Raw genomic sequence first — 18,186 nt, 5'->3', positions numbered from 1 at the left:
GGGGATTGAACCCACATCTCTTGAGTCTTTGCATTGGCAGGTGGATTCTTTACCAGGAGTGCCACCTGGGAAGCCCAAGGTACTCAAACTGTATCTAACCACCCAAATTGGAAAAGTGAAAAAATACCATGGGGAACATAAATTTAAATACTGGGACTTCCCTGGTGGTCCAGTGGTTAAGACTTCACCTTCCAGTGTAACGGTTGGAAATTAAATCTGTGGTTGAAGAGCTAAGATCCCACATACCAAGTGGCCAAAGAACCAGAGCATCAACAACAGAAGCAATATTGTAGCAAATTCAATAAAGACTTTAGAAATGATTCATATCAAAAAATTCTTTTTAAAACCTTAAATACTTTTATGAATTACCTAGTCAAATAAGAAATTAGTAAAACACTGAACAAGAAAGGTGATGGAGGCAGGACAGGAAGTTGGTCGGGATCAAATGTACCTGCTTGCAATACCTGCATAGCAACTGTTCAACCACAAGCACTGTTACTGTTCAACTACAGGCATGTTATTTGGTGCCTCTATGGGTCAGTTTCCTCGCTTATCAGATGAGCATCGTAAGGCCTCCTGCTTATGGAAGTTGGGGGAATTAAATGAGATGGTACATGAAAAATGTCCAGCACATTGCCTAAATATATTAAATATTGAACAAATCTCCATTTTACTAATGTGCCACTATTTTACTAAATTCCATTCCATGCTTCAGAGAAATGTCTTTCCGTGGGTCCACATTCAATTATTAAGTGGTTTAGGTATCTTGCTAAACACTGGGGATGGCAGCGATGAAAGATGGAGTGAGATCCACAGGAGTCCACAGTCTAGCTGGAGAAACTGGGCAGGGAAGCTAGTTTACCATGGTGCGTAATGCTGTGATAGAGCACTGCTCAGAATGCATGGGCCGTATATAAGGCTCACTGAAGCTTATCGAGAAGGAAGGGAGACAGTCTAGTCAGTACCTTCTAGGGACTACACTTAATTGCATGTAGTGAGAGAAAGGTCCTGATGTGGCAAGCAATAGGGGATAAAGCTGGAGAGTAAAATCCCAGTGAGCAGATAGAGGATGCCAGTGATGCTGAAAAGTGCAGGGTGGCCATTTGTTATTTTAAGGCGAGGACTGTTTGAACAGATTTGCATTGTAAAAATACGACCCTGGCAGCATGGTGGCAGTTACTTCACCCTTGGTCAGGATTCATGCATTTTCCATAATTGTTTTGCCTTTGTGAGTTCTAAAAGGCCCTCCTCGTATGAACAGGAAATGCTTTTTGTATTACCTATTTATTCGGTCAGCAGACATTTCTTGAGGAATTGCTATGTTATATTTTTGGCACTGGGCTAGATTCTGAAGATGAAAATCTTGTTTTAAAGACTTCACAGTCTAGTGGGAGAGATAGTAACAAAACAAACAAAACAGCAGTTCAGGGGACCCTTAGCCAGAGAGCCTGGAATAATGGGGACAAGGGAGGGGAAATGGAGGGGGAGGTTCAGAAAAGTGCTAGTATTGGGTCCTCTGAGGTTCACTAATTGGAGATCCAAAGTGGGATCTTATGAAAAGGAAAGAAAGTTCTACCCATGCTCCAGTCACACTCTTTCACGACCCCGTGGACCGTAGCCTGCCAGGTTCTTCTGTCCATGGGATTTCCCAGGTGAGAATACTGGAGTGGATTGTCATTTCCTTCTCCAGGGGATCTTCCCAATCCAGAGATCCAACCCATGTCTCCTGCATTGGAGGCAGACTCTACCACTGAACCACCTGCGAAGACCTTCAGCCAGAATGGGGCTCGTTAATTTCATAAAAACTTCAGTAAGATTTGCATGTGTGCTAGAAATGGAAAATTGAGTCAACTGAGCTTACTTGAATGTCTGAATCATTGGTTTGTACCTTCTTTGACTGATTCAACAAGCATTCATGGAGTAATGTGTGCCAGGGGCTACTGGACTTAGAGTTACAAAGACACATGAACCCGGCCGTGTACTTTGTATACACAGACATAGTGTGAAGTTGTTTAAAAGGTATTCCTTTGATTGATAAAGCTGTACTCCTTAAAATCCAATCTCTTCAAGACATTAGAACAGAATGACAAAGTCTACAAAAGTAAAGAAAGGAACGTCATTTCATAAGGCATTTCTACGCCGTCTTTCAAGTCTGTGTGATCAGGCTTTGCTGTCAAAGACTTAAAGAGAGTGCAGAACCCAAAACTCTCTTTTTTTGTTTTTTTTTTTTTGGTTCTGAAATTATTTTTAAAATATCAGTAATATATATACAACATACAGTTTATCATTTAAACCACTTTAAGTGTACAGTTCAGTGGCTTTCAGTATGTCATGTAAACATTACCACAGTCCATCTCCAGAACTTTTTCATTTTCTCAGATTGAAACTCTATAATCACTAAACAGTAACTCCCCTTGTGCCTCTCTTCCCAGGCCCTGGTGACCACCACTGACTTTCTGTCTCTGTGAATCCGTATATTCTAGCTACCTCATAGAAGTGGAATTAAGTAATTTTTGTTTTTTTGTGTGTGTGCCTGGCTTATCTTATTTAGCATAATATTTTCAAGGTTTATTATCCATGTTGTCATAATTCAAATATATTTGAGTCAGGAATTCCAGAACCATGGAAAAAAAGTATGGCAGATGCTCAAAAAATTAAACATAGAATTACCATATGATCTAGCAATTCCACTTTTGGGTGTATACCCAAAAGAATTGAAAGCAGGGACTTGAATAGATGTCTGTACACTCATCTTCATAGCAGCATTAATCACAATAGCCAAAAAGTGAAACAACCCAAATGTCCATCAACAGATGAATAAACTAAATACAGCATATACATACAATGGAATATTATTCAGTCAAAGCTTTCCTTAAACATTTCTTTTTAGTGAAATCTAAAAAATATTGGGTTGGCCAAAACATTAGTTCAGGTTTTTCCTCAAGATGTTCTGGAAAAGCCTGAACAAATGTTTTGGACAACCCAATACAACAAACTCATGAATATAAAAAAAAAAAAGAGGTTCACAGATATATAGAGAACTAGTGGCTCTCTATAGTATTGTAATTACCATTGGGGAAAGGGAAGGAGGGAGGGACTACAAAGGCATAGGGCATTAAGAGGTCCAAACTCTTATGCCTAAAATAAGCTACAAAAGATATATTGTATAACACAGGTAGTATAGCCAGTGTTTTGTAACTATAAATGGAGTATAACCTTTAAAAACTGTGAGCCGCTTTACTGTACACCTATAACTTATATAATATTGTATCAATTAAACTTCAATTAAAAATTATTTCTCATATGAAATTATCATATACATACTACTACTGATATATATAAAATAGATAACTAATAAGGACCTACTGTATAGCACAGGGAACTATACATAATATTTTGTAATAAACTACAAGGGAAAAGAATCTAAAAAGAAGTATACGTGTATATATATATATATTCAGATATATATATCTCGATTCCTGTGCTGTACACCTGACACTGACACAATATTGTAAATCAACTATTGTTCTTGCTGTTGTTTAGTTGCTAAGTTGTGTCCAACTCTTTGCAATCCCATGGACTGTAGCCTGCCAGGCTCCTCTGTCCTGGGATTTCCCAGGCAAGAATACGGGAGTGGGTTGCCGTTTCCTTCTTCAGGGGATCTTCCTGACCCAGGGATCAAATCCAGGTCTCCCACATTGCAGACGGATTCTTTACTGTCTGAGCCACCAGGGAAGCCCAAGAATACTGGAGTGGGTAGCCTATCCCTTCTCCAGGGGATCTTCCCAAACCAGGAATTGAACTAAGGTCTCCTGCATTGCAAGCAGATTCTTTACCAGCTGAGTTACCAGGGAAGCCCCTACTTCAGTTAAAAAAAAAAAAATTTTTTTAATGATTTGTTTTATGTAAATGAAATTTAGAAGTTAATAGATAGACTGCCCCAGTGGGTTTTATTTACCTTCATGTTTCAGAAGAAAGTAAGCAGTTTCTGTGGAATACAAGGCTATAGGGCTTAAAGTTCATGGGCAACAAACTGAATCAAATTTACTTTTCTTCTCTTTTTTATTATCTGTCTTTTTAAATTTTGTATTGTCTCTTGTGTCTCCTGCATTGCAGGCAGATTCTTTATCATCTGAGCCACCAGGGCATCTCCCTTTGTTAATAACTGCTGTACAGCAAAATAATTCAGTTATACATACAGATACTTTTCTTCATTTTATTAGTCTGTCACAAAAACAAACTACTGAGACCTACCTGGGGGCACTTGACTACCAGCTCAATAAAAAATAAAAAAGAAATCTTTTGTTTCAAGTATATATTTTCTAGTTTCCTACCAATGGCAGTTTTTCCTCTATAGGTGATGCTGCCTGTACCAAGCCAGTTTGTCTACTATTAGCATCCTAGTGTGTTAAAAGGAGCATTTCTCGTCTTTCAAGTTCACCGACTTTTCTTTAGTATATCATGTTATTGATGGAGGGGTGTTTTCAAGTTATGTTATTGTTTTCTTTGATTCTTTCTTTTTACTCTGATGCTGTGTTGCAGGTTTTAGAGTGGGTGGGGTCAGTGGGGCAAGGGGTCTTGTGTCCAGGCTTTGGAGAACACAGGAAAGGATGTTTGTGAACTCCTCTTCTAGAGCAGGGCTTCTTAAACTGTATCATGCTTATGAAGCATCTCTGGATCCAATTAAAATACAAATTTTGCTTCAGGAGGTCTTGAGGGGTGGGGGCCTGAGATTCTCTGTTTTGAGGAAGCTCCCAGATGATGTTGATACCACTGATCTTGGCCGACATTTTGAGGAGAGGGCCCTCTCTATGCAGATTGTTGGAATATGGGCAACATATAAATAATGCTTATGCAAGGTTGTATAGTGGGTGAGGACCCTTGATCTCTGTGTTATATGCTACATGCTTTTACTTACTTCTCTGTACCTTTTTTCCTCCTCACTTTTAAAATTAGAAAAATGATACTTCCTTAGTTAGTAGTAGTATTAGTTTTAACCACCTTGTTTCAAGTTCCTCTGCAATTCTGTTGTCTTTAACAAGAAATACAGTTGCAAAAAAAAAAAAAACCAAAAAACAGTGCAAGAGTGATTTGGTTGAATTTAGTTTCTCATTTTTCTAAGATTCTTCCATTTTAAGCACTGAAAGGCTCAAGTCCCACGAGGCCATCAGTCCCTGGCATTCCCTTGCTGAATTCCCAGTTGGTCTTGAGAAATGATTCTTAGAGCTGACTTGCTTACCATGGAAATGGTTGGGGAAAAGTTTGTTTACTTAGGTAGAACTTCTTGGGTGGTGGTTTTATTTTTAACCCTTATCCTGTGCTTGTTTGCCTTTTGCAGTGTTCAGAAGCTGAATGAATTTCTCCTGAGTGATGAGATTGGTGAGGACAGCTGGCGAACTGGTGAAGGGTCTCTTCCATTTGAATCCTGTAAGAAGCACACTGGAGTCGTAAGTGTTTTGCTTGTTACGGGAGCTGTGAATAAGGGACCGTCCTGAGGATGGATAATTTAAAATGTGTGCAATTAGAAGAAATTGTCAGCTTTACTTGTAACCTATTTGAAGAAAAGGGGCTTCCCAGGTGGCACTGTGGTAAAGAACCCACCTGCCAATGCAGGAGACTTGAGACGTGGGTGCAATCCCAGAATTGGGAAGATTCCCTGGAGGAGGGCATGGCAACCCACTCCGGTATTCTTGCCTGGGTAATCCCATGGACAGAAGAGCCTGGTGGGCTACAGTCCGGGGGGTGGCAAAGAGTCAGACATGACTGAGTGAGCACACACGTGAAGAAAAATTACTACCTGCTTCTGCAACAAACTTATAGGTTTAGAATCAATAAAGAAACATATAAGGCTTATCTTTATAAATTATCAAAAGGTTATCCCAAGAAGGACAGCTCATGTTTAATTCAAAAGGAAACAGAGAGGTTGTCTACCCCAAGCTTTATATAAAAATAATACAAAATAAAACTCATGTATCATATTCTTATAATACCTTTAACTGTATTATACTTTTTAGTTTAAAACTTGCTTTTTGATGCCTTATGTCTTTTGATTCATTTAATATATTACATTACATTACCTGTATTATTTTCTAGATGAATAGTTTTATTTGCATGTTGTTTTAGAGTCATAAGATTGGTGAGTGACAGAGCCAGAATTGGGTCTTCCCTGGTGGCTCAGTGGTAAAGAATCCACCTGCAATGCAGGAGATGTGGGTTCGATCCCTAGGTCAGGCTGATCCCCCGGAGAAGGAAATGGCAACCCACTCTGATATTCTTGCCTAGAAAATTCCATGCGCAGAGGAGCCTGATGTGCTGCAGTCCATGGAGTTGCAAAAGAGTTGGACATGACTTAGTGACTCAACAACAATAGTCAGAATTAAAACCCAAGTCTTGTGACTCCTGAACCAATTAGTTCATCCATTTCAGAAATATTTACTCATATCTCTGTAAAGCCTGGAAACAGTTGATATTATTTTTCATATTTTACATGAAATGTTATAAGTATTATATATTAGCTTGTGTTTCCAGACTTAGAAACTGCCCTGTGCATTGTGTCAAGACCTGTCGATGTAGCTCTGAGCAAGGCAGGCAGGATCTTTCTTGTCACAGAGTTTGCTTTCTTGAGGCAGGAGTCAGATGATAAAAAGTAAAAAGATGAGATCATTTCCCTGTCGGAAGAAAATTAAAGAAGGTGTTAGAGAGCGACTGGTGTCCTCAGAGCAGGGTAGTCATTCTCCAGAAGGTCCCTCTGAAGAGCTGTCATTGGAGCTGAAACCTGTCGGTACCTCTTCTGCAGAGGCCTAGAAAGGGGCCAGATGATTTCTCAGGGAGAACTAGCAGCTGCTGTGACACTGAAGTGGGAATTAATTTGGTGTGTTCAAAGAACAGAGGGGCACTATGGCTGATGCCCGGTAAGGAAGAGAGAGATAAAATGAACTAGAAGCAAGGATTAAGTGCTAAAAGTTGCTTTGGTTGTGTCCAACTCCCTGCAACCCTATGGATTGTAACCTGCCAGGCTCCTCTGTCCATGGGATTCTCCAGGCGAGAATACCGGAGGGGGTTGCCATTTCCTCCTCCAGATAATCTTCCCAATCCAAGGACCGAGCCTGCATCTCTTACATCTCCTGCATTGGCAGGTGGGTAAAGAACAAGGATTGCAGGTCCTTTAAACCAGAGAGAGAGTTTGGATTCTATTGACAAGCAATAGGAAACCACTGGAGGGTTTAAAGTAGGGACGCATATAATTTTGTGTATATGTTTAAAGGATTACTATGACTACTGAGGGGAGAGTTGTCACTGGGGACAAGAGTAGAACAGATGGGCCAGTAAAGAGGTCATTATAATGGCATAGCAAGAAATGGGGATGGTTAGAATTTGTTTTGGTTGCAGTGGACCTTGTGAGAAGTTATCAAATTCAGCATACATTTTTTTGGGTGGAGCTGATGGAGGCTTGCTGATGGATTGAATGGAGATGAGGAAGGAGAAAGAAGACTCAAGGATGAATCCTAGGTTATTGGCTTGACTACTGAGTAGATGGCAGAGTCAATAACTGAAATAGGGAAGCTGAGAAATGAGTAGGTTGCTGTTGAGATGGAATCAAGAGGTATATTTTGCACATGATAATTTTGAGATATTTATTGGCATCCAAGAAGAGAAGTCACCCTTGGAGATGTAAATTTAAGAGCCATTGATCATCAGATAATACTTAAAATAATGGGACTAGATTATACCACTTTCTTGAAAGCTATGTCTGAACAATTCATTTGAATCAGTTCTAACGAAATGGATGAAACTGGAACCTATTATACAGAGTGAAGTAAGCCAGAAAGAAAAACACCAATACAGTATACTAACGCATATATATGGAATTTAGAAAGATGGTAACAATAACCCTGTGTACGAGACAGCAAAAGAGACACTGATGTATAGATCAGTCTTATGGACTCTGTGGGAGAGGGAGAGGGTGGGGAGATTTGGGAGAATGGCATTGAAACATGTATAATATCATGTATGAAATGAGTCTCCAGTCCAGGTTCGAAGCACGATACTGGATGCTTGGGGCTGGTGCACTGGGACAACCCAGAGGGAGGGTATGGGGAGGGAGGAGGGAGGAGGGTTCAGGATGGGGAACACAGGCATACCTGTGGCAGATTCATTTCGATATTTGGCAAAACTAATACAATATCGTAAAGTTCAAAAATAAAAATAAAATTTTAAAAATAAATAAAATAAAATAAAATTTTTTAAAAAATAAAAAAATAAAATTAATATGTCTATTTTATTTCATAAGAATAATGTAGAAAGGAGTTTGTCTAAAATTAGTTGCAAGTTAATAATTATTTATTTACTATTAGAGAATATGTGAATATATCTACCATTTGGGTAACGAAACAAAAATGGACATGCAGTCTCCTGACAGGAAGGAGTTGAGGCTTGGAGAGCCTTCATAGGAAGTTATTCTGCATTAAATTTTCTTCACAGTGTGTTTAAAACTGCTAAAAATACTTAAGACAAGCACCGGGCTGTCTTGGACTTGTTGATTTCTTCTGCTTTCCTGAAGTTATTTTTTTACTCTCTGTTATTTTGTTAAGCAGGTGTGATTTTTTTTTTTTTTTTTTGTCTGAGAAGGAACTACCACTCATGCTTGTAGATACTGGAATGACAAAGTCTGACATGCTCGTGTGCTCTTGTGTGGACATGGATACCAAGATGGGAACACGTCATAGAGCATCTACACTTTGAGGCAAGAGGAAACTCAGGCAGTTGATGAGAACCAACCTTGTCACCTTTTGGGTGATAGGTTCCCAAAGAAATTATTAGATCATCTTTCAGAGACATGGGGATGAGTGGAGGGAGATGACCTCAGGAGAAGGGACAGAGGAGGTCACGTGTGCAGAGTGAGGGGATTCTGAAGAGTCTTTTGCATGAGAGGAGGGATGCATGAAAAGTTGAACTGAGTGAAGGTTGAATGGAAAAAAGAATCCCCTTTAGATGCCTCCAATATCTTTGGGGTTATTGAAACCAGACTGGACTTCTGATGTCTTTTGGGGCCATTCATCAACTGCCGATGCGCCAAACCGCAAATGACAAACTTTTAGAAATGGAGAGGAAAAAAAGCTATGTGTTTGAAAAGAACACGAATGGAAACTCCTTCTTGAGAGTGCTTAAGAAGCTATGTATTCTGTAAAAGCTTAGAGCTAAGTGGTTTTGGCTGCCGAAGCTCCTTGGAGAATTAGTGACTTTCTAGTGCCAGAGCCTCTTCAAATTACATCTGTGAGATTCGGACTCAAATCTCTGTCAACACGTCTCCTCCTCCCACCCCTCTCCTTAGGTTTGTGAAGAACATGAAGTCATCCCTTTGGGCCTCTGGGGGCGATACTACTATAGAAGTTAAGACTCTAGAAGACAGCAAATACATGTACAGATGTAGACAGGTCTTGTGTGGGGAAAATACTCAGCTGAAAGGATAGTTAGTGACTCTCTGCCCCATCCCCTGTGAGGTTATCTACGAGGACTCTGAGAAGAAAAACAAAACTAAAAATGTCGTGAACATTCTCTTTTTTTCTTTCTTTTTCAAGTTTAAAATGCATTCAGCAGTTTCTGTGTGACAGAACCGTTGCTAGTTCTTCTCCGTGGCTTTTTAATCTGCGTATTGATTGGCATGTAGCCTAGTATTTGTTACTTAATTAGTTTGATTACGGTCTGAGCCACCAGCAAAGCCCTAAAGTGAAAGTGTTAATCACACAGTCATGTCCAACTCTTTGCAACCCTGTGGACTGTAGCCCTCCAGGCTCCTCTGTCCACAGTATTCTCCAGGCAAGAATACTGGAGTGAGTAGCCATCCGCTTTTCCAGGGGATCTTCTCAACCCAGAGATTGAACCCAGGTCTCCTGCATTGCAGTCAGATTCTTTACCATCTGAGCTACCAGGGTAATGCGGTTGATACACTAATGGGTGTAAACTGGACAGCATTATCTTGTTGGGATTAAATTGCTGATTATTTGAGGTCATGCATGATTCTCATAATAGAACTCGACAGATTTATCAAAAAAGCTAAACCTAATGTTCCAAAGCCAAAAAATTAGTTTTTCAATTAGAATCTTTTGTTTTTGTTTTCTCTTAGGTTGTTTGATAGTTTTGAAGTGTATTTATCTTTGGTAGTCTCCGTAAGTACTACAGATAGTTATTTATGTTAAAATAGTTGCTTACAAGATTTCTGGGACAAATTTTGAGCTTATATAATTTATGACTTAGAGGTTAACAGAGCTGAATTTCCTACCTTTCTTCAACCATTTGTCTCTATCTGTGTGAAATTAAATTCAAAATGAGAGAATAACAGAAGCTTCTAGTCATGACCTAATTCAAGTTTAAGTATAGGAAGATTGTCTAGCCTTAGCTGACATCCTCTGTATTATGGATGCTTTAGTACTTTGGCTCAGAACAATAATGCTATAATACTTGAGAAAGACTAGATCATGCTGTAGTGCTTACAGATCTCCTTATGAAATAATACGGGCTTCCCAGGTGGCGCAGTGGTAAAGAATCTGCCTGCCAGAGCAAGGGGGTGTAGCTCAGAGGTAGAGTGCATACTTCACATGTACAAGGCCCTGGGTTCATCCCCCAGCTCCTCCATCTGTGTCTTTCGGGCTTCCCTGGTGGCTCATACGGTAAAGAATCAGCAATGCAGGAGACCTGGTTTCAGTCCCTGGGTTGGAAAGATACCCTGGAGGAGGGCATGGCAACCCACTCCAGTATTCTTGCCTGGAGAATCCCCATGGACAGAGGAGCCTGATGGGCTACAGTCCATGAGGTCCCAAAGAGTCGGTCATGACTGAGCAACTAAGCATAGCACAACCAGTGCAAGAGATGCAAGTGACGTGGGTGCAATCCCTGGATCAGGAAGGTCCCCTGGGGGAGGAAATGGCAACCCACTCCAGTATTCTTGCCTGGAAAATCTCATGGACAGAGAAGCCTGGTGGGTAACAGTCCATGGTGTCACAAAGAGTCGAACATGACTGAGTGACTGAGCACACATGAAATAATATACATGTTTGAGCAAAGAAATCCTAGATCGTTATGCTTTTTCTCATCCCACCATGGATCTTCGGGTGACATGTAGACTCATCTGATTTATGTGAGTGTATCAGACTCAAAATCCTCATAATTCAGAGGGTGACCAAAAATGTACTGTTGGAACGTTTATAAGCCTGATGGCCTAACAAGTAGACTCTAGTTTAACCTAAGTTAGCCTGGTTGTCTTTTGCCATGGCACACACTTTTTTTAATCGCCTGGGTCTATTCATCCAGAAAAGTAGAGAAAGACTAGCCAGAGCCTAGTTTGGTGCTCAGCATTTTAACTTCCATCATTTACGAGTATCACATCTTCATATTTTCATTTTTCTTAAAAAGTTTGTGAATTAGGTTTAAAATGAGTGCATAACACTTTTTGATTATTGTTTGCTTTGGGGGGGAGTGGAGGGATGCCATAGAAATAATTAAAATATGACATTCACTTTACTTCTTTTTCTTAGACTCTAAATGCAGCGGCAACCTTGTGAGTTAATGTTCAGTAAAACCTCAGTTTTTTTCATAGCACTTCAACTTGTGTTCTTTTCCGTTTGGAATGCAGCAGCCAAAAACTATAAACAGGAAGCAGCCTGGAAGATATCACCTGGACAACTATGAGCAATCAACACGACGTCTGCGTCCCATGGAGACGGAGGATATTGCAATAAAGGTTATTTTATTTCCTGGATTTTTATATGAATAGAAACATTGGTGTTACCATTTTATGGTGAAGTTCTGCCAAGTGTCCCATGTCGTGTCTTTAAAGTCTCTCTAGAGTGGTCACTCATCCTCATAACATTTTCAGAAAATATTCTGCTGAGTTTATGATTCTCAATGCTGCCTAACCTCCCAACCACAGCTTTGCTCCAGGAGTATGTTTAAATACGGAGAAGGCGATGGCACCCCACTCCAGTACTCTTGCCTGGAAAATGCCATGGATGGAGGAGCCTGGTAGGCTGCAGTCCATGGGGTCGGGAAGAGTCGGACACGACTGAGCGACTTCACTTTCACTTTTCACTTTCATGCATTGGAGAAGGAAATGGCAACCCACTCCAGTGTTCTTGCCTGGAGAATCCCAGGGACGGCGGAGCCTGGTGGGCTGCCGTCTGTGGGGTCGCACAGAGTTGGACACGACTGAAGCGACTTAGCAGCAGCAGCAGCAGCAGCATGTTTAAATAACTGGAAGATGAATCTTTCTTCTGAATCTGTGGTATACAGGATACACCTAGTGTGCAGTGTATTTCCTCTCATACTCTTACTTCATCTACTCTATGTTAATCTCTATAAATTAATTTATAAAGAATGCTGATACTATAGGTCCAGGTTTAAGGAAGTAGATTACATAGCAATTATCTTCAACCAGGCTTAGACCAGGGCTGTGTCTGTCCACCCAGCTTCCCAATATGGCCTTTGACTCATTTCAAACTCAGACTTTTAAAAAAATTTTATCGAGATATAGTTAATTTAGGCTTCCCAGGTGGATCTAGTGGTAAAGAATTCGCCTGCCAATTCAGGAGACTTAAAGAGATGTGGGTTCAATCCCTGGGTTGGGAAGATCCCCTAGAAGAGGGCATGGCAACCGACTACAGTATTCTTGCCTGGAGAATCCCATGGACAGAGAAACCTAGTAGGCTACAGTCCACAGGGTCACACAGAGCGGGACACGACTGAAGCAATTTAGCATGCACGCACAGCCATGGTAGATTTATAAAGTTGTATTGATTTTTGCTGTACAGCAAAATGATTCAGTTTTACACAAACACACACATATATACACACTCTTTTTCACATTCTTTTCCATTATAGTTTGTTACAGAATATTGAATACAGTTCCCTGTGCTATATAGCTCTATATTGCCCAGCTCAGGTAGAGCGAGAGATGCTCAGGGAGGTGTACAGTTAAGCCAAGTACAGTTAAGCTTCTCTCTCTCCTCATTGCCTGATGCCGTACCTGTCCCACAATAGGCACTTAACAATTGGAGTAAATGTGTTATTTGATGGAATAAGCTAATGCTGGCTTTCACTTTGTCATTAATTTGATGTGACTTTTGGGCAAAATGTTTGTCTAAGCCATGGTTTGCCCTGTTGAGGTGAGGATGCCATACCTACCTCAAGTATGATTACTTTGAGGATAAAATATATCACCTGTGAATTTCAAAGAGCTGTAGTGATTCCTAACCTTGGCTGTATGTTAGAATCACCTAGAAGTCTTTATATATGTAAAACCTGGGCATCATTTTTGAAAACAGCTCTAGTAGTTCCCTAGACAATTATAATTTACCAATAGGATTTGAAATAAACTATGAAAAAGTAAGTAATGAGAGACTAGAAAGGATCCTCTATGCTGCCAATTCACAAATATGCCCAGAAAACAACTTATATTAGTAACTAAAAAATCAGTTTTTTAATTGGTGTTTTCTATGCAATATTGTGGGAACCTAAAATATACATATTTTTCCATGTGCCTTATTCAATTTATTTTTGTTTTGAATGGGAAAAAAGGAGGCTATCATGATTTTTTTCCTGCAGAATTGACCCTCCATGCACCAACTCCCCACCTCCAAGAAACAAAAAACAAACAAACAAACAAAAAAAACCCTGCATATCAATGGCCTAGAGTCCCGTGAATGGGCACCATAATTTCAGCCTTGAATTCATTGTTTATTCATGGTGGAAATAGCAAATTGGTAATTAACTCATTTGTCTTTTTGAATCTTTTTTGTTGCAAAATATAGAAGTAAATATAACATATATGTACTGTTAAATGAAAAAGTAAACATTTGTGCAAATATCACCAACTTCCTCCAAAGACCCTCCAACACGCCTTTAACTTCACTGTCTTTATTCCTCAAAATATAATTACCACTTTGACTTTTATGGTCATCATTTCCTTGAACATTTTTGCTATGTATGCCTCCAGTATTCTTGGGCTTCCCTGGTGGCTCGGACAGTAAAGAATCCGCCTGCAATGCTGGAGACCTGGGTTCTGTCCCTGAATTGGGAAGATCCCCTGGAGGAAGGCATGGCAACCCACTCAAGTATTCGTGCCTGGAGAATCCCCATGGACAGAGAAGCCTGGCGGGCTACAGTCCAGGTGGTCAAAAAGAGCCAGACAAGACTGAGCGACTAATCACAGCACAAGCATAGTGCATGGCTCCCTAAAGACGTACTTCAGCTTTCTTTCAAGTGTGAATACATGCATGTGTATGTGTGTTTTTTCTTCTGCTGCTCAGCATGATGTAGATATAATTCATCCTTTTTACTGTATGAAGCTGTAGTTCATTTATTCTCATCATTGTGTAGTGTTTCATTGTATGAATATCCCAGAATTTACTGATCCATTCTACTTTTGATGGGCTTTTGGTTAATTTTTATTTTGAAGCCATTGTGAAGAATTGCTGAGTCATGGGATCTGTACATCCTCAACTTTCCTTCATAATAGCCAACTTTTCTCCAAAGTGATTGTGCCAGTTTACGCTTCCATTAACAGTGACTGAGAATTCCTGCTGGTCTCCATCTTCCCCAGTGCTTCCAATATTTTGCAAAAACACATGTTTTGTATTGGGAGGTAGTGCTAATGTATCTTGCTGTGGTTTTTATATGCATTTTTCTGATTTCTAATGAGGTTGAGCATCTTTGCCAATGTATATATTGGCCATTTGTGTTTGGAGCTCCTTTTGTGAATTGCCAGGTTATTTGTTCCTCTTTTTTAAAAAAATTCTGAGTACTATTAATACTTCTTTGGCAGTTGTATATGTTGCAAAATTCTTTTCCCACTTTGCAGCTTGGCTTTCCATGCTATGGTATTAGGAATTCTTAATTTTAATGTAGTCTAGTTTATAGAGCTTTTCCTTTATGACTAATGCTTTGCTTTTTGCCTCTTTTAAGAAAACTTTCTCTACCAAAAGTTATAAAGATGTTCTATATTGGTTCTTAAAAATCTTTGATGCTCTGCCTTTTCCTTGTATTACTTTAATTGATTTAGAATTGAGTTTTGTGTTGGTAAGAAGTCAGGTTGAGATTTAGCAGGGAAATCAGTAATAAATAATTTTAGCCATAAGTTTAGCAGTAGTAAACTTCCTGGTAGTAATTTTACTGTACTCAGTAGTAAGTCAGTAAGGTCAGACTTCTTTTTTATGTGATGTTGGGTTGTCCTGTATCAATGTATCATATATCAATGATACCATGTATCAATCTCTGTCCCCACTGACTTTTAGTACCTTTTTGTGAGTCTGGGTGAACTCCAGGAGTTGGTGATGGACAGGGAGGCCTGGCGTGCTGCGATTCATGGGGTCGCAAAGAGTCAGACATGACTGAGCGACTGAACTGATCTGAACTGTCACATACATTTCCTTGTTTATTTTTCTTTGATTTATTTGTCTGTTCAATATTCCACTGCTGTGATTATTACAGGTTTCTAATAAATATTGACATTTTTTAGGACAAGTTCTTACACCTTATCTTTTTTCTTCTAAAATGTCTTAGCTATTCTTGGCCCTTTTGAGGAGAAAGAAACTTAGATCCTCCAGAGCTTACATTTCTTTTTGTACTTCTCTCAACACTTTAACTAGACATTGCCTCACTCCTTGATTTAATGAGATTTTCTTACAAACTATTTTATTCAGCATTTTTGCTTCTTTTCAGTAGGAGGAAATGGAAATGGTGTATGTAAGGTCCCACCTTTAAATTTTTAAACAATTATTTCATATTCAATATCCTGTAAATAAAACCATAAGAATGTTGAAAGGAATATCAGAAAGAATATGCATATGAATATATATAACTGAATGATTTTGCTGCTGCTGCTGCTAAGTCACTTCAGTCGTGTCCGACTCTATGCGACCCCATAGACGGCAGCCCACTAGGCACCTCTGTCCCTGGGATTCTCCAGGCAAGAACACTGGAGTGGGCTGCCATTTCCTTCTCCAATGCATGAAAGTGAAAAGTGAAAGTGAAGTTGCTCAGTTGTGCCCGACTCTTAGCGACCCCATGGACTGCAGCCCACCAGGCTCCTCCGTCCATGGGATTCTCCAGGCAAGAGTACTGGAGTGGGGTGCCATTGAAACTAGCACAACATTGTAAATCAATTATACTTCAAAAAGAAAACAATTATTTCAACTGAGGTGAAATTCACATAGCATTAAATTAACCATTTTCAAGTTAACAATTCAGTTGCATTTAGATTTACAGTGTTCTGCAACCATCCCCTCTATCTGGTTATAAAATATTTTATCACCTCAAGAGGAAACCCCATACCTATCAATCAGTCATTCCCTACATCCCCCTCTCTTGTGTCCCCACCAACCTCCAATCTGCTTTCTGTCTCTGCAGATTTACCTATTCTCAATATTTCATATAAATGGAATCATAGAGTAGGTGACTTGGTGACTTTTGTGTCGTGTTTGTTTCTGTCTTTACATTTTTTTTCTTTTTTTAAAATTTTGGCTGTATGCGAGCTCTTTGTTGTGGTGCCTGGACTTTCTCTAGTTACGAAGAGCGGGCTTCTCTTGCAGCACACAGGCTTAGTTGCCCTGGGGCATGTGGGATCTTACTTCCCCTACTTGGGATCAAATCCATGTCCCCTGCCTTGGAAGGTGGATTCTTAACCACTGGACCACCAGGGGAGTTCCTGCCTTTACATTTTAATTCATTCTTTCCCTTTATCCTGCTCCTCATGCCTGTATCCCTTCATCCCTCCTAACACTATGGTGCCAGCATAATGTGCTCCATATATGCACTTAAATATACTTACATCTTTGTAAAATATGTAGTATTGTCAAGAGCATTTATCCTTTCAGTTTCCTGAAATTGTTTGCTCCTTCTAGCTCTACCACTGCATTCTGCTGTACACATTCCTGCCATTCATTTGTCTCCTAATGATGGCTGCTGGGTTGGCCTCCATCCCCACTCCATCACAGACCACGCTGTGATGACCATCTTTGTACCTATCCTTTTAGGAAACTTTGCAGTAATTTATATATTAGCTGATTTTCCAAGGTCAAACAGGTAGTTGGGGAAACCAGAATTTTAACTCTGCTGGTAGAGAAGTGAGATGATTTTGTAAAAGGCAAGAGAGGATGGAACAGCCAATCACAGCCAGACAAATTCCCTTTGACCTTCCTCCTTCTCCTCGAGTGGATGCTGTTCTACCTTATACTTCTGCTGGGGACCAAAGCAGGAGATGACACTGTATTCTTCTGATTCTTCCCTGCGGTTTTCCAACCACGTCTTTCCTCTTTCACACTCCTGTGAAGGTATAGTGTGTTCTACCTTTCTCATGTCTGTGAGTAGAGGACTTAATCACTCCCCCACCTTCACTGAAGATTTGGGTGCTTGTTTCCGAGTCCAGCTTTCTGCCTTAATAAGTGCCACACTTGGATGTGATTTAAACTTCCAGATTCACAACCCATCTAGTAATAGATTATGTGTGTGTGCTCAGTCATGTCCAACTCTTTGCCACCCTGTGGGCTGTAGCCTGCCAGGCTTCCCTTTCCCTCACTATCTCCCACAGTTTGCTCAAATTGTTGTTGTAGTTGCTCAGTGGTGTCCGATTCTGCGCTCGCATGGACAGTAGCCCATCAGGCTCCTCTGTCCATGGAATTTTCCAGGCAAGAATACTAGAGCGGGTTGGCGTTTCCTTCTCCAGAAGATCTTCCTGACCCAGGGGTCAAACCTACGTCTCCTGCACTGGCAGGCAGGAGCTTTACCACTGAGCCACCTGGAAAGCTCCCTGCATTTAGTATCCCAGCCCCCAAATGCCTTAATCAACCATCAGTCCTTTTCCACAGCCTCACCTGTGTTCACATTGGCCACCACTTGGACGCGCAGCCCCTGTGGGGTCTTTTAACCTTTGTTATACCAGCAGTCCCCGGCAGCACAACCCTATCCTCCAGCTCTCCCAGACCTCCTTCACTGGCGTTGGCTTTTAAGCTCCTTGAAGCTTACAGTAATCTGAGCCCAGCCTTTTCTCCCAGCACTTTCACATCCTCCTGGAACTATCCAACTTTGTGTCTTCTATGCTCCCATACCCAGGCTGCTGTGCTCTGTGGAGGAAGTGACTCAATGGTACAAGTTGGCACAGCCACAGCCTCATTACCTCCACCCTCGGCTGACCCCTGT

At 40.4% G+C, this 18,186-nt stretch overlaps 1 protein-coding gene across 6 annotated transcripts in view; it reads left to right on the top strand.

Annotated features, from left to right (window-relative positions):
• Window positions 1-18,186, top strand: part of ABCC9 (ATP binding cassette subfamily C member 9) — a 157,492-nt gene that overhangs the window by 47,007 nt on the left and 92,299 nt on the right. For all 6 annotated transcript variants that reach the window (XM_070371173.1, XM_070371169.1, XM_070371170.1 and 3 more), the window contains 2 exons: window positions 5,339-5,447; window positions 11,630-11,737. In XM_070371173.1, coding sequence (XP_070227274.1) covers window positions 5,339-5,447; window positions 11,630-11,737 — 217 coding nt within the window. The remainder of the gene's footprint in view (window positions 1-5,338; window positions 5,448-11,629; window positions 11,738-18,186) is intronic.

The sequence above is a fragment of the Bos mutus genome, chromosome 5 (genome assembly GCF_027580195.1).
Source record: "Bos mutus isolate GX-2022 chromosome 5, NWIPB_WYAK_1.1, whole genome shotgun sequence".
NCBI classification, from domain to species: Eukaryota; Metazoa; Chordata; class Mammalia; order Artiodactyla; family Bovidae; genus Bos; species Bos mutus.
Note: the sequence above shows the minus strand (reverse complement) of the source record. Positions and strands in the feature narration are given on the sequence as shown.